Source organism: Erinaceus europaeus, chromosome 13 (genome assembly GCF_950295315.1).
Source record: "Erinaceus europaeus chromosome 13, mEriEur2.1, whole genome shotgun sequence".
In the NCBI taxonomy this organism is placed as follows: Eukaryota; Metazoa; Chordata; class Mammalia; order Eulipotyphla; family Erinaceidae; genus Erinaceus; species Erinaceus europaeus.
In genome coordinates, this window is record NC_080174.1 from 84,115,730 (window position 1) to 84,141,969 (window position 26,240).

At 42.2% G+C, this 26,240-nt stretch overlaps 1 protein-coding gene across 1 annotated transcript in view; it reads left to right on the plus strand.

Moving 5' to 3' along the window:
* CACHD1 (cache domain containing 1) overlaps positions 1-26,240 on the plus strand; it is a 200,802-nt gene that overhangs the window by 110,406 nt on the left and 64,156 nt on the right. Inside the window, exon 3 of the mRNA XM_060206358.1 lies at positions 25,055-25,203. Coding sequence (XP_060062341.1) covers positions 25,055-25,203 — 149 coding nt within the window. The remainder of the gene's footprint in view (positions 1-25,054; positions 25,204-26,240) is intronic.

Consider the following 26,240-nt stretch of genomic DNA (forward strand, 5'->3'; position numbering starts at 1 on the left):
ACTATAATCAATAATAATATATATATATATATATATATATATATATATATATACTAATAATAAGAAGAAATGTGTTTCTTTCATTAAAGTTGCCACAATTATCGCCAGAGTATTATTATTATTTTTAATATTTATTTATTCCCTTTTGTTGCCCTTGTTGTTTTATTGTTGTAGTTATCACTGTTGTTGGATAGGACAGAGAGAAATGGAGAGAGGAGAAGACAGAGAGGGGGAAAGAAAGATAAGACACCTGCAGACCTGCTTCACAGCCTGTGATGTGAATCTCCTGCAAGTGGGGAGCCAGGGGCTTGAACCGGGATCCTTACTCTGGTTCTCGTGCTTTGCACCACCTGGGCTTAACCTGCTACGCTACCTTCCAACTCCCATAGAGTATTGTTTTATACTTTTGTTATTTAACATCTCTGGGCCAGGAGGACAATAAAATACATACTGAAACAATACAATTTCATTGAAAAACTCAATAAAATGTATAAACTAGATCAACAGAAAATGAGATAAAAATTAGTGGGAAAGTAAACTAGTGTTAGCCAGTTCTTCAAAACTCAAACTCACTTTCATAATTTTCTCTTGACTTATTCTATTTCATATATTTTTGCTCTTTCATTTTTTGGTTAATTTTACCCTTTCTCCATAAATTGAAACTTTAGGTCTTTTTTTTTTTTTTTTACACCATTCCTTTTTCGAACAAACATTTAAGATTATAGCTTTCCCATAAGCACTAAATAGTTTACAACTTACAAAATGAAAATATTTTCTAATTTACCTTGTAATTTCTTCATTAACTATTGTATTGTCCAGTTTCTAAGACATTTGGCATTTTTAAGGCATCTGTTTTCTAAATTAATCCCATTGCAGTCAAGAACATAACTATTGTGATTTCAATTCTTGATTCATTAAAACTTTTGTCATCTTATCAGTGGAGTAGAATTGAGAGCCTCTGTGTAAGCCCCCACACCTACAGATAACTAATCTTTGCCAAAGGTGCCCAGACTATTAAATGGGGAGAGGAGAATTTCTTCAACAAATGGTGTTAGAAAAATTGGGTTGAAGCATGCAGGAGAATGAAACTGAACCACTGTATTTCACCAAATGCAAAAGTAAATTCCAAATGGATCAAGGACTTGAATGCTAGGCCAGAAATGATCAAATACTTAGAGGAATGTATTGGCAGAAGTTTTTTCTGTATAAATTTTGAAGGCATCCCAGGATTCCCTGACTGGGGCCCTCCCTTTTGCTTAAACAGGTATTTTGTGGGGAAATGTTCTGAAACTATGTATTTTGTGTCCCATCAGACTTCATTTACTAGCTGTAGCAACCAGTATCAATTCTTGCCTAAATCAACTAATATGGTTTTCAAGCATTTTTAATATTTTCCTAACTCTCAGAAGGGTTGACTATCCTAATCGCAGTTTTTTTTTTGCTTCTCTCTTAAAGCATTCAAAATAGATGACCTCACCAAAGTATCCTGAAACCCCACCTCCCCAGAACCCTACCTCACTAGGGAAGGAAAGAGACAGGCTGGAAGAATGGGCTGACCTGCCAATGCCCATGTCCAGCAGAAAAGCAATTACAGAAGCCAGAGCTCCCACCTTCTGTACCCCATAATGACCCTGGGTCCATCCTCCCAGAGGGATAAAGTATAGGAAAGCTTCCAATGGACGGGATGGAATGAGGAACTCTGGTGGTGGGAATTATATGGAATTGTACCCCCTCTTATCCCATAATCTTGTCAGTCATTACTTAAAAAAATCAATTTGTAGTAGCAAAAATGTAAAGAAAGTCCTTTTTGCCCAGGGCCTGTAAACAGAGTGAGTTAAAGAGATTATAAATAAGAATCTATCTTTGAGATGACAACTTATGTGCTGAGGTACAGATATTCAGTACTAACTTGTGTGATGTTTTAGAGTTAAAGTACCTCTTAATGTGCTGAGGTACAGATATTCAGTCCTAACTTGTGTGATGCTTTAGAGTTAAAGTACCTCTTATGTGCTGAGGTACAGATATTCAGTACTAATTTGTGTGATGCTTTAGAGTTAAAGTACCTCTTATGTGCTGAGGTAAGATATTCAGTACTAACTTGTGTGATGCTTTAGAGTTAAAGTACCTCTTATGTGCTGAGGTACAGATATTCAGTACTAACTTGTGTGATGCTTTAGAGTTAAAGTACCTCTTATGTGCTGAGGTACAGATAATCAGTACTAACTTGTGTCATGTTTTAGAGTTAAAGTACCTCAAGGACCGTGAATATATAGTCAGAAAAACTAGAAAACTTTTTTCTCTACTCTTCTATAGCCAGCTTTATACAGGAGCAACTTCAGATGGTGAATGAACAAGCCTCACCCTTTGATTTTTTAAAAAATTTGTTTACATTCTTATTGACTTATTTTTCCTTTTGTTGCTCTTGTCTTTTTTTATTGTCGTTATAGTTATTGTTGTTGTTATTGATGTCATCATTGTTATATAGGAAGAGAGAAATGGAGAGAGGAGAGGAAGACAGGGGGGAGAGAAAGACACCTGCAGACCTGCTTCACTGCCTGTGAAGCGACCCCTCTGCAGGTGGGGAGCCAGGTGCTTGAACCAGGATCCTTATACGCTGGTCCTTGACCTTTGCAACCCACTGCACTACGGCCCGACTCCCCTCACCCTTTTGATTTGAAAGCATCTCAGTTTTGGAAATCTGTCATTTATTGTATCTGAAATTTGGCATTATGTTTGACTTTCCTGTGTCAATTCCATCGGATGGGAAGGATAGTCTATATTACAAAATTACCTTTTAAAAAATTTATTCATGCTTTAATTGTGGTTAACAAAAATTTAAGTTCCAGGTACAGTTTCACATGTGCGTATGTGTGTAAATCATTTAACCACCTCGACGTCCTCTGTTCCCCCTATCCACCCTGCCTCACCTTCCCCCACCCCAAACACCATGGTTTTCACGAAGCCTCTCTGACATTTTGGCTACTTCTTGTTTCTTCCCCTTCAAATTCATTTGCTTTTGTCATTTATACCCCATCACCCTGTAGTTGTCTTCGTTTCTTATTGAGTAGGTGATTGACTTCTAGTATTTTAGACTTCTAGTGTTTTGCATTTTTATAATTTTTATAGTTATTTATTTTTCCTTTTGTTGCCCTTTTTTCATTGTTGTTGTAGTTATTGTTGTTGTCCTTGTTGGATAGGACAGAGAGAAATGGAGAGAGGAGGCAAGACAAAGGGGAGAGAGAAAGACAGACACCTGCAGACCTGCTTCACTTCTTGTGAAGAGACTCCCCTGCAGGTGGGTTGCTGGGCCTCGTACAGGGATCCTTATTAAGCTGGTCTTTGCAACACATTGTGCTTAACCTGCTGCGTTAACTCCCAACTCCAGTGTTTTGCTTTTTTTATTTCAGTGCATAATGAGCTGGTACTATTTGAATATCAGGGTGGCTGAGTGAGAAGATAACTATGCACACACTTTACTGTCTTTTAAAAAATTATTATTATTATTATTACTGGATAGCACAGAGAGAAATTTAGAAGAAAGGGGGAAGATAGGGATAAAGACAAACAAAGCAAACCCCCCCCTCCCCCAGGTGGTGAGGTGGAGCCTCGAACAGAGATCCTTGCAGGTTCCTCACGCTTCATACTATGTGCGCTCAGACGGGTCCACCACCACCTGCTCCCTTTTGTTGTGTGTGTGTGTGTGTGAGAGAGAGAGAGAGAGAGAGAGGGAAATTGGAAGGGAGGGTTGGGAGAGACTTTCTGTCTTTGTAATACCTAGAAGAACTTAAATTTCTGGAGGTCTAGTAAGGTCTGCAAACTTTTTTTTTTGCCTCCAGGGTTATTGCTGGGGCTCAGTGTCTGCATCATGAATCCACTGCTCCTGGAGGCTATTTTTCCCCCTTTTGTTGCCCTTGTTGTTGTAGCCTTGTTGTTATTATGATTGTTGCTGTTGATGTTGTTTGCTGTTGGATAGGACAGAGAGAAATGGAGAGAGGAGGAGAAGACAGAGAGGGGGAAAGAAAGATAGATACCAGCAGACCTGCTTCACCGCCTGTGAAGCGACTCCCCTGCAGGTGGGGAGCCGGGGGCTCGAACCCCTATCCTTACGCCAGGTCTTTGTGCTTTGTGCCACGTGCGCTTAACCTTCTGCACGATCGCCCAACCCCAAGGTCTGTAGACTTTAGGCGGAGTTCTCAGAAAGAATATTCAGAGAGACCCAGACAAGGATAAGTAGAATCTTTAAATGGAAGCCAAGTTAGTTGAGAAGTATGAGACAGGAGATGGTATTTATAATGGTCTTGCATTGGTATTGCACGTATAGAGAGTTCGTTTACGTTGATGATCTCTGTGCAGGGAAATAGAAACAATGGCAAGATGGGATGAGGATGTGTGGGAGAATTCCCCACTTGGGGACCCTATCTGAATTCTAGCTTCCTGTGCCAGGTATTAGGTAGACATTATGCAGCTATTTGTTGGAAAGAAAAAAGGCTGGAGGTCCTCTTGCAGCTCAGCGTTGGTATTTCCAAAATCTGGATTTGTTTTGGGGTTGCCTTGCCAAATGTAATTCAGTGTGGTGGTAGCCTGAAGGCTCCCATTTTGTTTACAGTTACCTAGCGAAGTCTGTTCAAGGTTCAGACTTGTCCGGATTAGAGGATTCTTGGAGCTTCGAGGATGAATTCCATTCTTCCTGTGCCCTCAACCTTCCCTTCCCCTCATCTGGCCTGAGGGAATTTGTTTTGGCAGAGTCCTGTGTGAGTTCACCCTCATCCTCAAATCTGTACTTGACTGTGCTTGGGGTGTATATTCATTAAATGTTTGTCCAATCTCTGCACAAATAGCACTAAATCATTCTGAAACCATGAAGAAGGATAGAGGTATGGAAGCCACCCAAATTGCGGGGTGGGGGTGGGGGTCGGGGAGGTATGTTGAGTCAACCGAGAGTAAACAGGTGACTGATAGGGCTGCTTGGTGGCACACCTGGTTGAGCACACATGTTACAATGCACAAGGACCCGGGTTCAAACCCCCGCCCCCATCCCCACGTGTTGGGGGAAAAAGCTTCATGAATGGTGAAGCCGGTCTGAAGGTGTCTCTTTGTCTCTCTCCCTTTCTACCTCCCCCATCCCTCTTGATTTTCAACTGCCTCTATCTAATAAATAAAAAAGATAATAATTTAAAAAACAAACAAACCGGTGACTGTTACCAAACCAGAACCTCAGTGAGTTTACCAGGCTAGTGTTTTTGGTTTCTTTGTTGGGGGATGAATCTACTTCTGTTTCAGCTAGTTAGTGTTCCTGGACTGACTGTCCAGCAGTTCTTAGATACCCTCTTTCTGGGCTACCTATCAAATTGTTGGATACCTTGTTAATAAGGTGGGATGATGGACTGTCACTTTGGAAGGATTATGTAAGAAAGGATGTGATGACTAGTATTATTTGATTCTTTACTGGTTTTCTTTTCTTTTTTTTTAAATTTTTTATATTTATTTATTTATTTATTTTCCTTATTGTTGCCCTTGTTTTTTATGGTTGCCCTAGTTATTATTGTTGTTATTGATGTCGTCGTTGTTGGATAGGACAGAGAGAAATGGAGAGAGGAAGGGAAGACAGAGAGGGGGGAGAGAAAGACAGACACCTGCAGACCTGCTTCACAGCTTGTGAAGCGACTCCCTTGGGGACCCGATGCTGGTCCTTGGGCTTCATGCCAAGTGAATTTAACCCACTGGGCTACCGGCCCACTCCTGGCTTTCCCCCTTTTTTAAAAAGAATTTATTCACATATTCATGTGAAAGATAGGCAGAGAGAAAGAACCAGACATTACTCTGGTACATGTGCTGCTGGGGATCGAACTCAGGACCTCATGGTTGAGAATCCAGGGCTTTATCTATCCACTGCGCCACCTCCTGGACCACTTTACTTTTCTTACAGCTCGGTGCCTGCACTATGAATCCACTGCTCCTGGAGTCTGTTTTTCCCCTTGTTGTTTGTTTTTGTTGTTGTTGTTTGTTATTGCTGTCATTATTGTTGAAAAGGACAGGGAAATGGAGAGAGAAGGGGAAGACAGAGAGGAGGAGAGAAAGACACCTGCAGACCTGCCTCACTGCTTGTGAAGCGATTCACCTGTAGGTGGGGAGCTGGGGGCTTGAACCTGGTTCCTTATGATGGTCCTTGTGCTTTGCACCATGTGCGCTTTACCTCTGCACCACAGTTTCCATGTATATTTTATCGTCTTAATGATGTGAAAAGTGTGGATATGGTCCCGTTTTTCATGTGATAATGCTACAGCTTGAGTGTTAAGACATAATAAATTGGTAAAGTGGAAGAGACACTTCATCTTCGGGGCCAGGCGGTGGCACACCTGGTTCAGTGTTCACATTACAGTCATCAGGGACCCAGGGTCAAGCTTCTGGTCCTCACCTGCAGGGGGACACCTTCGTGAGTGGTGAAGCAGGGCTGCAGGTGTCTCTTTGTCTCTTTTCAATTCTGTCTTCCTCTTCCCTCTCAGTTGCTCTTTCTTTCTCTATCCAATAATAAATAAAAACATTAAAAATAAAAAATATATATATTTTGCCTCCAGGGTTATCACTGGGGCTCAGTGACTACACTACGAATCCACAGCTACTGGAGGCTATTTTTTCCCTTTTTGTTGCCCTTGTTATTTATCATCATTGTTGTTATTATTGTTGTTGTTATTGATGTTGTTGTTGTTGTTGGATAGGACAGACAGAAATCGAGAGGAGAGTAAGACAGAGAGGGAGAGAGAAAGATAGACACCTGCAGAACTGCTTCACCGCCTGTGAAGCAACCCCCTGCAGGTGGGGAGCCGGGGGCTCGAACCGGGATCCACTGGTTCTTGTGCTTTACGCCATGTGCGCTTAACCTGCTGCGCTACCGCCCAGCTCCCCAAATAAAATATCTTTAAAAAAGGAATTTTTCATCTTTTGTGTTTTCTTTGTTAAGATTGTATAGACTATGATATAAGTGACATCGTTTACCGAATTTCCATCATTAACTAAGCACTGTTCTCACGTCTTTTCTCCTATAATTACACGGCTTGTTCCCTTTCCTTCCCCCACTTACTCTTCCTCTCTCTCCTTTCCCTCTTCCCCCAGCTACTCCCTCAGAATTTACCTTACTTTCTTAATATATTAGTTTAGTGTAAAATTCTCTTTTTTCATTTTTTTTTTTTTTTGCTTTTTCAAAGGAAATATTTATAAGCCATTACATCATGCTGCTTTGAAAAAATGATAAAAGTTTTAATTTGAATGTTTTTTAAATCTTTTTTTTATTGATTTAATAATGATCAACATGACCATAGGATAAGAGGGATACAATTCCACACAATTCTCACCACCACAGCTCCGTATCCCATCTCTTACCTTGAATGTTTCCTATTCTTTATCCCTCTGGGAATATGGACCCAGGATTATTATGGGGTGCAGAAATTGGGAGTTCTGGCTTCTGTAATTGCTTCTCCACTGAACATGGGTGTTGGCAGGTCGATCTGTACTCCCAGCCTGTTTCTTTTTCTAGTGGGGCAGGGCTCTGGGGAGGAGAGATCATCTAATTAGAATGTTTTAAGAGGAATTGCAAAAATATTGTGATTAGAAGATAGTCAAACCTTTTGAGAGTTAGGAAAATATTAAATGTTTTTATTGCAGAGAGAAACTGTGGTATGTATTAACTGCTGAAAATTAAAATTATATTCCCTTTCTGAGGGAAATTAGTGCAGGGACCATGTCAAAGTAATTGGCACTGCAGGGCTTTATATGTATTGTGGAATGACTGACTAACCTAGAGTGTGACTAACCTTGATGGAGGGAGAGGCTGAGCATTTCCCTTCTAAGTGGGAGTTGCTTCATGAATCCAGCAGTCTGGGCTTACTGTATACTTGGCATTATAAGGAAAGTAACAAAGAGCTTATCCCAAGGCCATGATTAAATACCAGGAGACAGGTGTTCATTTATTTGGTATCTTTTGCTAATCTCTTCCAGAATGATTTTCTAAATGGACTATGGGTCCTATCTAGTAGAGCATACTTTATGTTCAGTGTGTGTGTGTGTGTGTGTGTGTGTGTGTGTGTGTGTGTGTGTGTGTGTGTGTGTGTGTGAGTGTGTGTGTGTGAGTGAGAGGGAGAAAATTCTGGAATTCTGATTATTGGGGCATTGACTCAAGGACAGACCTAGATTATGTTGCATTTTGGAAAAGACTATTTGACATGATAGTTCCTATACACTTAACAAATATGGTTTCATGTGAGTTACTTTATTAAAATTTCAAAACTCTCCCTATCTTAGAGTCAATGACATTGAGACTTAGGGACATGATTAAAAAAATATTTATTTATTCCCTTTTGTTGCCCTTGTTGTTTTATTGTTGTAGTTGTTGTTGGATAGGACAGACAGAAACTCCCGGGGACATGATTGTTGTCTAGTCATCCTTGGCTTAGACTGTTTCAAGCAGGATGTCAATCAGTGTGGTCACGTGTTGCTTCTCATACTGTCCTTTTCTTCTAGCGTTTGCCCTTCTTCCGTAGCCAGTCAACAGCAAAGCTGTCAGGAGCTGCTTGTTGCTGGCTTTGAAAGTGACTGGGATCCATGTGGATTCAGTCGGCTAGGAAGGATCGTCAGTTTCCCCAATGAATGGGGACTCACGGGATGCACCACGGGAAGGTCGATCCAATGCAACCCTCATACTGTCCTCACTGCTAATTATTCTGCTTTTAGTCTCTGAAGGAGGGTAGGTCCTGGTTTTTTTGTTTTTTTTATTTTGTTTTGTTTGTTTTTGCCACTAAGTTTATTTCTGCACGAAGATTACACTAGTCCAGGCTGGGTGGTGGTGCACCTGTTTGAACACACGTTACAATGCACAAGGATCTGGGTTCAAGCCTCAAGTGGTGAAGCCATGCTGCCGGTGACTTTCTGTCTCTGTGTCTCTCTAGCTCCCCCCTCATCTCAATTTTTGGCTGTCTATATCCAATAAAGACAATAAAGAAATAAAAAATAATAATAAGACTCCACCGGAAGCCAGGCAGTAGCACACCGGGTTAAGCGCACATAGTATGGAGAACAAGCCACCTACTCAGTTGTCCCAGTTAGAGCCCCAGCTCCCCACCTGCAGGGGCGGCACTTCGTAAGCAATGAAGGAGGTCTGCAGGTGTCTGTCTGTCTTCCCTTCCTCTCTTAGTTTCTCTCTGTCCTATTCAACAACAAAACCCGGAAAAAATGGCTGCCAGGAGCAGTGGATTTATGGTACAAGCAACGAGCCCCAGCAATAATCCTGAGGCAAAACAAACAAACAAAAGGCTCTACTACTCCAATCGCCGTGTTTTCCTTCTTTCTGAGTGATAGAAGATAGAGTGGAAGAAAGTGAGAGAGAAAAGAGACAAGTTGTGAAGCTTCCTTGCAGGTGAGGACTAGAGAGCTTGAACCTGGTTCCTGCCTATGGGCCGTGTGCACCACCACCTAGCCCTTTCTCCTGAGGTTTACGTCAACCAAAGTAAGATAAAGAACATGTCTCTGAACACTGTAAGTCCTGTGATGAAAACCTAACTGCTAAGTGAGGAAGGGATCAAGTTTCAATGCTCACTTGACACGGGTGAAGCAATGGTGGTCGCGGTGGGGTGTCTTGTGTTCTGTTAGTGACCAGCTTTTTAGCACCAGTGAGTCACAAGTCTAATTTCAGTCTCATGAGGAAGAGCATTCTGTGGCTAGTGGGTCTTCCTGCAGGAATAGAAACTAAATGTAAGAACAAATGAAGTTCCTGAGGTCTCTTTTGTCTTTGTCACAATGTATCACTTCTTATTAAAATAATCTGAGGACAGCTATGTAGTTGGTGTCATTGTGGAATTCTACTGGGTTACTGATTTTTTTGGTGTGTGTGTGTGTGTGTGTGTGTGTTTTGTAAAGAAGTACCCCTAAATAAGAACTTTAGTTAATGGAGTCAGTGAGAAACTATAGCTGTTTGGGGCTGGTGTGCAAGCTTAAAGGTGAGGTTGAGATTCTCCTGTATGGCATTTGAGTAGAAGCTGATACTTCTTGGACATTCTGAGTACAGAGCCATGGTTGGGTAAACGTTTGCATCTTCCCTAGTGGATGTAGCAAACCTTCGCTACCTCTTAAAACTTCCAGGATCTCTCCCAATAGTAAACCATGAGATATATTTGGAGAACAGTTTAACCTGCTTTGGAGCAAGGGGTGTGTGTGTGTGTGTGTGTGTGTGTGTGTGTGTGTGTGTGTGTGTGTGTGTAACAAAAACAACAGGGTGAGCCAGGAGAGAAAAAGCAGCCTAAGAAATAGCAACTTGGAGTTTCAAATATGTCACTATCTTGTTTATATTTTAAGGAAATTGTACACTCAGTGTATGTCCTATGCCCTTGCCTGTATTTTAAAGCTAAATTAGTACCTACTTGCATGATAATTTTAATTCCTGTGTTAAATATAGAGCAACTGACTTCAGGGATATAGATTTGTATACTTGTCAGTATATGTGCCTGATGGTTCAGATAAGAGGAGTGAATCCAACTTGCACACACGTTCATATGTATATATATAACCCTGCCTGTGTACTTAGAATTTTTATATTATTATTATTATTATTATTATTATTACCACCTCCAGGGTTATCACTGGGGCTCAGTGCCTATACCACGAATCCACTGCTCCTGGAGGCCATCTGTTTTCCATTGTTGTTGTTATTATTATTGTTGTGGACAAGACAGAGAGAAATTGAGGGAGATGGGGAAGACAGAGGGGAGATGCACACCTGCAGACACCCTGTGAAGTGACACCCTGCTCCCTAGATGGGGATCCAGGAGCTCGAACTGGGATCCTTGCGCCTGTCTTTACCCTTCATATTATGTGTACTTATCCCGGTATGCTACTGCCCAACCCCCATATTTAGAATTTTTATATGTTGTGTTCTCCTTGAATATATAAAAACTGTTGTGCATATCATTTCTACATAAGAATTGTACTCTATTGTGTAGAGAGAGGATTATTTTTTAAATAATTTATTTATTCCTGTTTGTTGCCCTTGTTGTGGTGGTGGTTATTATTGTTGTTGTTGTTGTTGGATAGGACAGAGAGAAATTAAGAGAGGAGGGGAAGACGGGAGGAGAGAAAGATAGACACCTGCAGACCTGCTTCACTGCCTTTGAAGCGACTCCCCTGCAGGTGGGGAGATGGGGGCTCGAACCAGGATCCTTATGCCGGTCCTTACACTTGGTGCCACCTGTGCTTAACCCGCTGCACTACCGCCTGACTCCCAAGAGAGGATTTTTAACAGGGCTTGTTTTATTTACCTGAGAATATAGAGATGAGAGAAGAGAAGCCAGAGAATTCTGGCATATGTTGAGCTGGGGATTGAACTTGGGACCTTTTGTTGGAAATCCAAAAGCTCTCCCACTCAGCCTCCTTCCTGGAGCTCACAGTCCCCTTTGCATTTCTGTTTCTACAACCACACCACAGACTTATATTCAAGGCTTGAGAATTCTGCTTATGGGTTGTTTGTGTTCCTTTGGCAAGAACCCAGAATGATCATTAGTGCCTTCTCTTGATTCCCATACTTTGTGGTCCTGGGGTTCATAGGAGAACAAGGACAGGGACTCTTGTTCCATGAGCAAGGGCAGAGGAGAAGGGGCTGCTGGGGGAAAGATGGTAGATTGAGGAAGGGCAGGAAAAGCTCTGGGAATTCCACCCCCCACCCCACACACACACCCCTGTGATGTTCACCTCTCCTTCCTTGCTCAGCTTTTCACACAACTCTGTATGTGTGCTAATGCCCACTTTCACTGAAGCAGGCCTTTGAGAAGGCTACGCCTGGACTTTTTACTCAAATAATCAAAGTCTCATTTAATGAGGAGGGAATTGGTTGCACCTAAGCTTTCCTTCTAAAAGCCAAGAAGACTTCATCATGAGAAATGAGCATTCCACTGAGAATGGAAACAAGGAAGCCCATTTTATACACATTCCCAGTGTCTCGGGTTTGAATAGTATTTGCAAATACTGGTGAGAACGTACAAGCCAAGATTTCTCTAACCCCCACTCTATTACTCATCGGCTCCATCCATCTACTGTGCCCCCTTCACCCCAGAACTGCTACTCTTCCTAGGAAAACAAAATGTCCTCGAAAAGTGTGCCCTGGGTGACTGCATAAGCAGAAATACAGAGCGTGTTATGAAACCCAAGGGGAAACTCATCCTATATAAATCCCCTGGCACTAGAGGAAATGCTTGTGGTAGTGAAGTGAAGGAATGAACCTTTGCTAATAGCAAGGACTTCTGGTTTGACTAAATGCATCTGAGATTAGGACTCTTGAAATGATACCTGAAGTATGCTAACATTGGAAACTGAACCATGAACTGCAACTTTATTTTAATAAGATGAGAAGACTCTGGATGTAGGTAGGGGGTCATATCAAAGTTCTTGGATATTAGTATAGATTGTTACTTAAGCGGCCTTTAGTCCTGATAGATTACAAGGTGCTTGTGGGGTCTTCTGTATAGTCATGTACAAATGCTTCTGTCATATCTGCTGGCATTCGTGTCGGGTTCCACCCTATGGGGGAAGGTGTTAGCAGTGACAGACACTCTGGTTCTTCTGTTTGCGATCTCCCTTGTCATCAGATAAGGAATGGAAGACCTTCTACAGTCCAACTGTGAGTTAGAGAATGATATCAGATGCAGCTTGGCAAAGGAACACACAGAATAGTTCAGAGAAGGATGTATAATGAAATAGTTGTGGTCGAGGTTAATAGCCTCCTCATTCCTCTGGTTTGGAACCCACATGGGAAACATCAATTTTGTTGTTGTTTCTAGCAAGTCTGAAGAGCTACGTATGTCCCGCTAGCGTCCAACGGTTTCACCCCAGCGGAGATGTTCTGTGTGAGTCTTGTTGTTGTTATTTTCCCAATCATAGGAAAGCCACCGAGGCTTGCACTTCTGTTTCAGGACCTAGAGCCTACATTGCAAATGCCCCTGAATCTCAGAGGCTGCTTTGTCACTCGAGTTTCATGAAACTAAGACCAAAGTGCCTTGTGTATTTTGAGTGAAGTCAGCACCGGCTGACTTCATGCTTTGGAGATAAAACAGAGAGGGAGAGGGAGAGGGAGAGGGAGAGGGAGAGGGAGAGGGAGAGGGAGAGGGAGAGGGAGAGGGAGAGGGAGAGGGCTCTTAACCTCCTGAGATTGTCACACAATACTCTGGATTCAAATGATTATGGCTACTCAAGGTCAACTACATAAATCAAATCTTTCCAAGATACTTCCTTATACTTCCTTTCCTCCTTAGTGTTACATGGAATCTATATTGTGAAACTCCAAACATGGGGTCTTTTTGTACTGGTGGACTAAGGATGACCTCATACATTCTATAATTGAACTCTTGTGCCATTAAAAGAACTGTACCCATGATATCCTATAACCTAATCCACTGGAAAAGTAAGTCGGATTAACATTAAGAAAGACGTGGAAACATCTAGGTTTGGTTTGGTTTTGTTTTTAAATAGTGTCTCAAGATTGTTTTACCAGGAAATGGATTTAGTAAGTTCTTGGTCAAGTTGAGGGCAAGGAAGTGTTTAGTGGTAGCAGAATTTTGTTTCCCTCCTGGTATCGTCTTTCCATTTCTTTGCTGAGCTAATTGACATTCACTGGCAAGTGTTTGATCAATAATGCCATTAAAGAGCCCATGAAGAACCCTGAATGCTCTGGTCAGTTGGCCTCTGAGCAGAGGTGAGGTCAGGCTTCACTGTTCATTTACACAGAAAACATTTGCAAGAGTCCCTGCAGTGTGCAAGGCTCTGGGCCAGGTCGCAGGGTTGGTTCAGGATGAGATGTTGTTTGTATTCAGGATGCGTGATTGGGGATGACCTAGAGAGAAGTTATAGGTTCCCAGAGCCTTCCGACTCACCCCCAATTCCTGATGTGCCCTCCCCATAACGTGTAATATTTCTAAGCCACATTTGTTATCTATAAGTTATGTCCATCATTTATAGCTTTCTATGGTCAGAGGATAGTGGACTGGATTTTTCTCTCTCTATTTTCTTAAAAATTTTTTTTAAAGACTTTAAAAATATATTTATTCATTCTCTTTTGTTGCCCTTGTTTTTTTAAATTGATGTTATTATTGTTGTTAATGATGTCATTGTTGTTGGTAGGACAGAGAGAAATGGAGAGAGAAGGGGAAGATGGGGAGAGAAAGATAGACACCTACAGACCTGCTTCACTGCCTGTGAAGCGACCCCCCTCTGCAGGTGGGGAGCCAGGGGCTCAAACTGGGATTCTTGTGCTTTACACCACATGCGCTTAACCCGCTGCACTACCGCCCCAAGTTCAGACTCCCAAGCTCTGAACTTTGAAGGCCTATTGCACTTGGCTTATTTCAGTTTAAAGGTATCTCAGCTCGGGCTCCTATTACCTAGTGTAGTGAGAAGTGGGTTGAACTTTCCCTTACTGTTGTTTCTTTTGGTAGAGTCTGGTTGTTAAGGATAGAGTGGGGTGAAAAACAGGGCAAGAGCCTGTTGAGCCCTTGAGTTGATAAACCCTAGCTTTTAGGAGGTTTGGATGTGTGTGTGTTTCCTTACCTCTTTCTTTTAGGAACACCTATGCAAATGCTTCCCAGAGCAAACCCCATTGTAACCTTTAAAGCAAAGCTGCATTATTATTCCCCACACCACCCCGTTTTCCAAAGCTCAGCCTCCTGGTTCTGGCATGTCATGACTTGCTTTCTGTTTTTCCCATTACACTCCTCCCCAGCTCAGCCACAGGGGGCCCCACCTCTCAGGGAATCCGGGTATGTGACCCTGAAGCCCAGACAGCCTGGCTCATCAATCTTCCCGGTCCACCTGCAGTTCGTCTGTCAGCGACTGCCCCACTTCTCCATCGGATATGCTCTTCCCACACACCCTGCAGGCAACCCTGGAGTCTTTGTGTGCCCTTGGAAATTCACACTAGCCTGCTTCCCTCTCTGAGTCTTCATCTGTCTTGTCTCCACTGTGTGATTTCAGGAGGCCCAGAGAGTAGGGGGTGAGCAGCCCCTGCACAACCGTTGGCCGCCACCAGCAATCTACCTTCCCTGAACTGATGCGTGCACTTCTTTTCAGCAAGACTTACTTGAGAGCGGTTGATATTACCCAAGAGGCAGGTCAAAATAGTAAACCAGGCAGACTCTGCGTTTCTTACTTGCTCTCAGCTATTTTGAGCAGTAGCCATAGCCTTTTTCTAGACAGAAACAGTTTTTTCCAATTTGGTGAATAACTGTATTGCAAGAAGACAAGCACAGTGATGAAAATGTAAGTCTCTTCCAAATGCTGGATACTATATTGAATAAAAATCCATAGTACAGTAATTCAGAGACGGTGAATTTGATGTAATCATTCCATTTATTAGTTGGGTGACCTTGGGTTCCCAGTGGAACCATCTATAAAAATAACACACGGGGGAGTTGGGCGGTAGAGCAGCAGGTTAAGCACAGGTCGCGCAAAGCACAAAGACCAGCCCCGTAACGATCCCAGTACGAGCCCCCGGCTCCCCACCTGCAGGGGAGTCGCTTCACAGGCAGTGAAGCAGGTCTGCAGGTGTCTTATCTTTCTCTCCCCCTCTCTGTCTTCCCCTCCCCTCTCCATTTCTCTCTGTCCTATCCAACAACGATGACATCAGTAACAACAACAATAACTACAACAATAAAATAACAAGGGCAACAAAAGGGAATAAGTAAATATTAAAAAATATAACACACCAGTTACTTAGAGTTTTTTTTTAATTTATTTAAGAAAGGATAAATTAACAAAACCATAGGGTAGGAGGGGTACAACTCCACACAATTCCCACCACCTGATCTCCATATCCCATCCCCTCCCCTGATAGCTTTCCCATTCTCTGTCCCTCTGGGAGCATGGACCCAGGGTCATTGTGGGTTACAGAAGGTGGAAGGTCTGGCTTCTGTAATTGCTTCCCCTACTTAGAGTTCTTGTCAGGATATAGAAATAGCCCCTAAATGTATACTTTAAAACTGCTGAACACTATGTAAATTATCAATACATGCTATTTGTTTTCATTAGTTTGATGGGGACATGAAATTCTTACTTAAGGAAAATTCCACAATAGGAAACAGGATGTGAGTGGCACAGATGGTGAATTCCCAGACATTTGGGGGACAAAAAAGATCTGAAAAGACTTCACAGATACAAAAACTTAAGACTGGTCCTAGCAGGAGAGAACTTAGATAACTTGATCTTGGAGAGTACACATTGCTCTGTCACTATGACAGAGAATTTGAAACAGGAAGAGACTGGAGCTGAGGATGAGAAGAATTGGTTCTGTTTTCCACACTTCCTCATTGTGATCTTGATCATACCTCATAGCTTTGATTTCTTGATTGTGAAAATAGAGTAGGAAACACCTGCTCTGTCCAGCTCCCAGGCTTGATGAAAAGAACCCATGAAATATGTGAAAATGTTTTGAAAATGTTAAAATGGGACACACAGGTCAAGTCATTACTAGATCTTTAGAAAGAGATCTCAGAATTTCAAGCTAATAATGTCCTACACTGGAATCCACATGACAAGAGTTTCATGGATGAGGTGCCAACAGCCCTAGAAAGGCCACCTCTATCCCGACTCCTTCCCTCAAGTGACCAAGAATACATTCCTGGAATCTGCAGGGACTCTTTCCATACACAAATGCTTCCAACACCTGTAATGACAGCCAGTAGCAACAGACCGGCTCAAGGATATCAGTTCGAGCCCCCTGGCTCCCCACCTGCAGGGGAGTCACTTCACAGGCGGTGAAGCAGGTCTGCCGGTATTTCTCTCTCTGTCTCTCCCTCCCTCTCTCTGTCTTTCTCCTCCTCTCAATTTCTCTCTGTCCTGTCCAACAGCAGTAACAACAATAATAACAACAAGGGCAACAGAAATGGGGAAAAGGGCCTCCAGGTTCAGTGGATTTGTAGTGCAGACACCAAGCCCCAGCGATAACCCTGGAGGCAAAAAAAAAGTTTGCCAAGTGAGGCAGATAGCAGGTTAGGAAATTATTTATGAAGTCAAGAGAAGTAAAGCAGAAGCTCATACTTTATGTACTGTCAATGTGGTCTTTGTTGTAAGCAGAAAGATTTTAAAGGGATGGGGAGAAAATATCTTAACCTGCCCCACTTCCTTCTAAGAGAGGGAAGGGTGGTACAATCCATGACAGGGAGCCAGAGTAAAGCAACAGGCAATATGTTACATGGTGAAGTTAAAGCCTTCACAGCTCCCACCTTCACTGTCTGTGATTGTGCTTTGGGATTTGCACAGGTGGAAGTGGGCCTCACTATGTTAGGGTCTAGGGGGTATTTTGTTGTTTGTTTGTTGTTTGTTTTTTGGTTTAATTCTCAGGTCATCAGCCAGCTGAAAGCCATTATAAGACCTTATCTCACGGCACTCACAACTGTTATTTGGTACTTCTGACTTGTTAGACACTTCTCAATACTTCACAAACCTTATTCCTTTTCTTTTTTTCTCAAGAAACACCATAAAGGGGCCGGGTGGTGGCGCACCTGGTTGAGCGCACATGTTACAGTGCACAGGGACCCAGGTTCGAGCCCCCGGTCCCCTCCTGCAGGGGTAATGCTTTGCAAGAGGTGAAGCAGTATTGCAGATGTCTCTCTGTCTCCCCTTCCCTCTAGATTTTCTGGTTATCTCTATCCAGTAAATAAAAAATAAAGATAATTTTTACAAAAGAGAAAAAAAAAGAAATACAATAAAGAAGCTATTATTATTCCCAGTTTAGAGGCAGTTGAGACTTAAATAATTTGCGATGGAACTACTTTGTCTAAAATGCTTAAGAATGCATTGAGGTGAAGGTGTTCGGAGACATAGGATGCATGCATTTGAATATATCTGATAGAGTCAAATGACCAAATCCTAAAACATGCTTGCAGATTGTGGCTTTTATCCTTGAGTAATAAATAAGGGGGAGAATTGAAGGAGATAGGGCTCAGCTATTATTAAATTCTTATCACACCACAGATGTTTTTGAACAGCAAATGTTAAACTCTTCTACATTCAATTGGAATTTGGCTCAGAATTTGCAGACCCCTGAGGTACCTTTCCTGCCTGTGCCTGTCAGCCTTACTGTTATGTATTTTAAATTAAGCTTTCCTTAATATTCAAAACTCCTGCTGGCCCTTCCTTTTAAGAAGTAGACATAAATAGTGTACTGTCCCCCTGCATTTGTGTTTTCTTTTTCCTCCTTCTAACTATGTGGTCAGCACAGCCTCCAGGCTTCAGAAGTATAAAGCTAAGGTTAAAAGGAGCTTTAAAAAAGGAGAGAAAGAAAGAAAGAAAGAAAGAAAGAAAGAAAGAAAGAAAGGAAGGAAGGAAGGAAGAAAAAGAAGGGGGGAAGCATGCAAAGGAGAGAAAAGTATATGGGAAAATTAAGGGAAGTGAAATTTTGGCAAGAAAGAAATTCACTGATGCCTTGATGAAACATTGTCACTGGAGATGAGGACAAATTAGAATCCCTTCCCATGGGGACCAGTGCACTCACTACCTACTGGCCATTTGACCCTGGCTGGATGTTGGCTAGCTACAGAACTGACCCAAAAGATGACAAGATGGTTTTATTCCCGTTGTCTCAGCATTCAGGAACCCCGTAGGGGATGAAGGGGAGAGGATAAAGCAGGATAAAAGATGAAAGCTGAGTGTGGAAAGAAAAATGTTTTTTAATTACCCTGGAGGAGACTTGTATAGATCCACCTGTAGCTTTTTTGATGAGAATGTCCCTTTGTCTGCAGGGATGAGGGCAGATTGCAGGCCCAGAACCATCTGACCTTTCGCAAGGTTCCACATTGGTAGCTGTTGGTAGCCAGCCCTCTTTAATGTGTCACAGACACATTCAGGATTTAATCTCTCTGTAGGCTATCTTTTCTCTAAGCCACTCTGTTATGCTTGCGGAGCAAAACTGGTTTGGGCTGGCGTGCTGGGGAAAAAGAAAAAAAAAAGAATGCTTTCAGAGAGAGAAAATTAAAAAACAACTCTGCAGTGGAGCCAGATTCCGGAGGTTCCCATATTAAGTCCCTATCACATACCTCAGAAGGGCACAGGGAGGTCACTCAGGCAGTGGGGTCAAGGGAAGTCAGCACCTCCTTAGGAGTCTAAAATCTCCCCCTTCCCCCAATTCCATATGGCTCAGTGTTTTCAGCTGTAAAATATGAATTAGAATTCCATCTTCCCATCCTATGATGACAGGGCAATTAATTCAAATAAAAGCCCTAAGGAAAATATTGATTTTCAGAATTCACTTCCTGACGGAAAAGGACAATATTTCAAGTGCTGTATATTTGCTTACCAGATTATGGACAGACAGACAAATGCTTGCGAGTAATTAGAACAGTTTTAGTTACTTCAATGTGACTTAGGCCATGGTAAGCAGGTAGTAATAGTTAGTCCTTGTTTTTGGAGAATGCATTATTTTCAAATTTGGCTCTGTTCTGTTTTAATTTCATGGTAGAATCCAGCCATTCCAAACCTCCTTGATGTGCTTGATTTTCATAGCAACTAGAAGACTTTCTAAATGGAATAATTCATTCAATTTTCATAAGGTAATAAGACTGTGTGTGGCTTATGGGATTCTGCCAGGAATTTCACAATACTTGCTTAAGTGACTTTACTGGGCTATGTATATCACAAAGAGAAACAGCTTTGTGTAAAGATTGAAAGTTTAGACTCTAAAGTCAGGTCAGATTCAGCTATGATTACTTAACTAACTTTGTGACTTTGAGAAAGTTGATTAAGTTGGTTCTGGGTCCGCTTCTCACAAACAAATGCATATATTATTAGGTCGGTTTTTTTTTTTTAAAGAAAGATTTGTTAAAAAATATTTTATTTCTTTATTTGAATTCAAGAGGTGTATATATAGAGAGAAACCAGAGCACTGCTCAGCTGTGGTTTGTGATGGTGTTGGAGATGGAACCTGGGATTGTAGAGCCTCAGGGAAGAAAGTCTTTTGCATAACCACCATGCTAGCATTGCTGTCTCCTCAACCCAGGTTCTTTCATTGTTTTCTTTTATTTCATTTTAAAATATTTTTTTAGTGATTTAATAATGATTAGTAAGATTGTAAGATAACAAGGGTACAATTTCATACAGTTCCCACCAGCAGAGTTCCATGTCCCATCCCCTCCATTGGAAGCTATTCTTTATCCCTCTGGGAGTATGGATCAAAATTCTTTTTCTAAAAAAAGAATTTATTTATTTATTCACAAGAAAGACAGGTGGAGAGAAAGATCCAGACATCACTCTGGCACATGTGCTGCCAGGGATTCAACTCAGGACCACATGGTTGAGAATCCAATGTTTTATCCACTGTGCTATTTCTCAGACCACTGGACCAAAATTCTTTATGGGGTGCAGAAGGTGGAAAGTCTGGCTTCTGTAATTACTTTTCTGCTGGACATGGATGCATGCTGGTAGGTTGGTCCATACTCTCAGCCTGTTTCTCTCTTTCCCTAGTGGGGCATGGCTCTGGAGAGATGGAGTTCCAGGGTATATTGGTGAGGTCATCTGCCCGGGGAAGTCAGGTTAGCATCATGGTAGCATCTGCAACTTGGTGTCTCAAAAAGCATTAAGATATAAAACAGAATGAACTGTTTAACTATAAACCCCTTCAATCTGATCTGGGGCCTATTTTCAGTGCAGGAGCCTGTGTAACCTCTGGATCCCTGTAGGTCTGAGCTCGTATTCTGTGGTCACAGCTAGGAGCATTCTAGGCTGCACCCTTTGCCAGACCCATCTTACTCCAGTGGTGGGGGATTTTGGCCCAATCTCCCTCCTGAGAATGAGGAATTCCCTACCATTGTTGATCCACACCTCTCCAGAGCCCTGCACCACTAGGGAAAGACAGAAACAGGCTAGGGAGTATGGATCGACCTGCCAACGCCCATGTCCAGTGGAAAAGGAATTACAGAAGCCAGACCTCCCACCTTCTGCTCCCCATAAAGATCTTTGGTCCATACTCTCAGAGGGATGAAGAATAAGGAAGCTTCCAGTGGGGATGGGATGTGAAAGTCTAGTAGTGGGAACTGTATGGAATTGTACCCCTGTTATCTTGCAATCTTGTGAATCATTATTCAGTCACTGATAGGTTAAAAATTAAAGAAATTTAACCTGCCTTAGGTCTTCTGGTTACCTCTTGGTAGTTAAAAACAATTCCCAACTTGGTGACATAGACATCTATATCTTTTTCTTTCTTTATTGGGGGAATTAATGGTTTGAAGTTGACAGTAAAATACAGTAGTTGGTACATTTCTCAGTTTTCCACACGACACTCTAACCACTTCTTCACTATCATCTTCCAGGACCTGAACACCTCCACCTACCCACCCCAGAGTCTTTTACTTTGGTGCAGAACACCAAATCCATTCCAAGTACTGCCTGGTTAAAATATTATTTATTTATTTATTTATGGAGACAGATAAATTGAGAGGGAAGGGAGAGGTAGAAAGACAGACACTTACAGCATTGTTGCACCACTTGTGAAGCTTTACCCCACAGGTGGGGACCAGGGGCTTGAACCTAGGTCCCTGAGCACTGTAATGTGTGTGCTTCAGGTGCTCCACCACCATCTGGCTCCCCTAAGTCTCTGTTTCTTAAAAGGATCAGTTATGAGAGAGAGCAAAAACAAAGCACAGCTTATCTGTGGCATACAGCAATCCAAGAATTGAACCTGCAACCTCTCAAGCCTTACCCATGCAAGTTCTCTGCTTAATAAGCTGAACTATCTCCGTAAGTCTGGACAGTGATTTCTTTATGGGGTCAGCAGTTCAGGCCAGGCACTGCCAATATGACTTATGTTTCCTCCATGGTGTCTGCAGCTTCATCAGGGAAGACTGGAGACTGGAATACAGTGGCGAGTGCTCAGCTTACATTCAGAGTCTGGGCTGGGATGACTTGACTCAGCTAGAGCTGCCAACCGGGCCTGTGAACTGGGGCCAGCCGTTGTGTCTTGGACTTCTTATAGTCTGGCGGCTTAGGGTATTCCAAGAGAGACAGGCTGTATGACCCAGGCTGTATGACCCAGCCTTGGAAGGTGCATCCTCGCTGCTGTACTTAACAACTGCAGGTCGCCAGAAGTATGTGTATGTTATGTATGTGAAAGACAGAAATGGCTGCGATTCAACTTAGGAGTGAGCAAGCTATGGGATTTCGAAACTTAGCCCTTCTAATATGTTTTATTCTGTTGTAAAATATTTATTCTTGGTGGCAGTGAAGGGCTACATCAGAATGTAAGCAGAAAAGACAATATTTGGTCTTGATGAAGTTTCTAATCATAAATATATTTTTCATATTTCTGAAATAAATATTTTGTTTTTTAATTAAATTGTTGATGTTTTTAGATCCAAAGATATAATTAATGACTCAGGGGTGATTTTTTTTTCTTCATGTTTATCAATTCACTCAGTGGGTGCATAGCGGACACAATACCGTGTACAAGGACTTGAGCCTCTGGCCACCACACAAGAGCATCCAAAGTGAGGAAGCTTCACAAGCAGTGGAACAGCGCTGCAGTGCCTTTCTATCTCTGTCTCACATTCTCTATCAAAAAGGGGAAAAAAACCAAACCAAAACTGAGCTCCAGGAGCACTGGACTCCTGCAGGCACGTAACCCCAGTGATAGCCCTGGTATCAGAGAAAGTCATTAAATATGTCTGTCTGCCTTTGACTCCAGACAGTTTGGTAGGTGTTGAAGCTACAGAGATAAACAAAAACATAAATAGTATCTGCCTTTACAGAGCATACAGTCTAGAGCATAAAGGCCACTAAACAGCTACTAGTGTTATGGGAAAAGGAGTTATAAGGAACTATGGAATACCCAGTAGAATTTTTTTTTTTAGGGCAGGGGGTAGATAGCATAATGGTTATGCAAAGAGACTCTCATGCCCGAGGTTCCAAAGTGCCAGGTTCAATCCTCCACACCACCATACACCGGAGCTAAGCAGTGCTCTGGTAAAAAGAAAACAACACATATACATTAGAATTTTTAAGGCAGACCCATCACTCTGTCATCCCCAGTTACTCATGAAGATGAGAAGCTAGGAAAACGTAATTATTGACATATGGTACATTTTTCATATTATGTTACATGCCATAATCCTTGGTTATGGGGTGCAATCTGTGCATTGCAGAGGCTTTAAACCACTCCAGTTTCCCGGCCTGAGAGGTGGCTCAGTGGCTAATGTATTGGAGTCTGAAGCATGAGGTCCCAGATTTGATCATTGACATTCCATCTGGTGTAGCATATGGCTCTCTCTCCTCCTCTCTCTTTTCACAAATAAATAAATGAATCTATTTTCAAAAATTAAAGAGAAAGCATCTTGACTTCTACCTTACTAGAAGCCACTAGCCCTCTCCATCAAGTAAAGACCCCAAGTGTAACGACCTGAATTATCTCCAAACTTTGTCAAGTTTCTTCTGGGGAATGAAACCACGTTGGTCTAAATTTAAATGTATGTGGACCAGCAAACAGAAAACTTCATGAAAAACCTTATTATTATTATTATTATTATTATTATTTTCCTCTTTTAATAGTAAGAACTCTAACTCAGGAAGTAGATTTGTAAGTAAATTTGTAGATTTTTTTGAGAGATCAGGGCCTCCTCTGAAAGTGCTCAAATGAATCTGGACAATCCATTTTCCAATTACACATTACAACCAGACTCTCATACCCATCCCACCCCCCAATATTCTAAACTTGCTTATGTGTGCTATATGTAACAAGGCTGAGAGAGCCTTCGCTATTTAGTTGAAACTCTGGAATCTCAGTGGGACAAAGTCAGGTTTTGCAATTCTCTTGCAAGTTACAAATGAAGATATTCTGACTGAGCTCCATGTTCTCAGCCTGCAAGCTATTGGGCTGTGCTGAGATGTATGACCCAAAGGAGATGATTAGTTCTCCTCTACTGTGTCAGTAATGAAAAGTGCTACAAAGCCAATTAGCTATAATTCTATCAGTCATTTCATTTGGATAACGTTTTGTTTAAGGGGAAGGAAAGCAACACTTTTCCTCAGAGATGTGTAATTAAGCTGTGATATTTGAAGGGAACAATGCAGGAAAAAACAGTATGCTTATCAATTTGCTCTTGTCGTTCCACATGAAAGTAAATTATGATAAAGTGCTCCGCTCACAGCAGTTAGAAAAGACGTCTGTTCATCTTAAAGGTGTAGCCAACCAAACACAAGTCTATTTGCAACCATGCGTTTTGTTTTATGTAACTCCAGGGAATTGCCATCCACGTTGAAGATCGTGAGTGGCGCTCCTTGGAGTTGTGGAGCTGAAGATACTGAATATTACTGGCCCTTCCCTGCCCCACCCCAACCCGGACAATCCTAAGTCAGGAGCTGTGGTGTTTTCCTTTCAAATCTCAGCCATTTCTCTGCAACTCTTTGTTTTTGCCTCCAGGGCTTGGTGCCTGTAATAAGAATCCACTTCTCCTGGAGGCCATTTTTCCCATTTTGTTGCTGTTGTTGTTGCTGTTGTTGTTGTTGTTGTTGTTGTATAGAACAGAGAAACTGAGAGAAGACAGAGAGGCGAAGAGAAAGATAGACACCTGCAGAGCTGCTTCTTGGAGACAGAGGCTGGAACCGGGATCCTTTCACCGGTCCTTGCGCTTCGTGTCACTTGCACTTAGCTTGCGGCGCTGCCGCCAGGCCCCTTCTCCGCAACTCTTAATGCCTACTATCAACCTGACAATAATTTCAAAAGACTTTGTGTCTTCTCTTTCCCTTTCTCTCTCACTCTCTCTCTCTCTTCCAAGAAAGGTTTTCACTGATTGTTATTATTCTCTCTGATTTGAACACATGAAAAGTGCATATAGCACAGCTATCTGTGAGTGACCTGTAACCTCTGGGCATTTCACATTTGTTCATTCATTCATTCTCAACTTATAGAGTGGAGTAACACTTGGGTGTGTGTTCTTTTACCTGAAGTTTGTATACGGTTTGTGATAGAAACTAATTAACGTATTAGTGAGTGCAGTGAGTCGTTATCTTGGGCTTTGGATTTATTGTGCTCACTGTCTTTCCACAGCTAGCCAAAAAGATCCGGGAGAAGTTTAACCGTTACTTGGATGTGGTCAACCGGAACAAGCAAGTTGTGGAAGCTTCCTATACAGCACACCTGACCTCTCCCCTCACGGCAATTCAAGACTGCTGTACTATCCCACCGTCTATGATGGAGTAAGACTTGAGTTTTCTGTTGATATTTAAAACAGCAAATTGAATGGCTTCCTATTTGCATTCAAAGTTGGTTACAAAATGTGTAATATTCTTTTTTAAGAATTTATTTTTCCTTTATTGGGGGGATTAATGGTTCACTGTGGACAGTAGTTGGTACATGCGTAACATTTCTCAGTTTTCCACATAACAATCTAACAACTCACCTAGATCTTCCTTCATGTTCCAGGACCCAAATACTACCCCACCCCCACCTGCCAGCCCCACTCTCACCCCCCACCCCCAGAGTCCTTTACTTTGGTGCAATACATCAAATCCAGTCCAAGTTCTGCTTTGTGTTTTCCCTTCTGTTCTTACATTTCAACTTCTGGGTTTTTTTTTTTTTTCTTCAGGGTTATCGCTGAGGTTTGGTGCCTGCACTGCAAATCCGCTGCTCCTGGTGGCCATTTTTTCCATTTTGTTGGCTTGAACAGAGAGAAATTGAGAGGGGGAGAAAAAGATAAGACACTTGTTACTTGATTCACCACTTGTGAAGTGTCCTCCCTGCAGGTGGGGAGCCGGGGGCTTGAACCAGGATCCTTGCACTTGGTACTATGTGCATTTAACTGGGTGCACCACCACCCGGCCCCCATAACTTCTATTTATGGTTGAAATTGTCCCATATTCTTCCTTCTCTTTCTGGCTGATCTCACTTAACATGATTCCTTCAAGCTCCATCCAAGATGAGGTGAAGATGGTGAATTCACCACTTTTAATAACTGAGTAGTATTCCACTGTGTGTATAGACCACAACTTGCTCAGCCACTCATCTGTTGTTGGACACCTGGGTTGCTTCCAGGTTTTGGCTATTACAAATTGTGCTGCTATGAACATAGGTCTATATAGATCTTTTTGGATGGGTGTGTTGGGTTCCTTAGGATCTATCCCCAGGAGAGGAATTGCAGAGTCATAGGGTAGGTCCACTTCTAGCCTTCTGAGAGTTCTCCGGACTGTTCTCCACAGAGGTTGGACCAATTGACAATTCCTACCAGCAGTGCAGG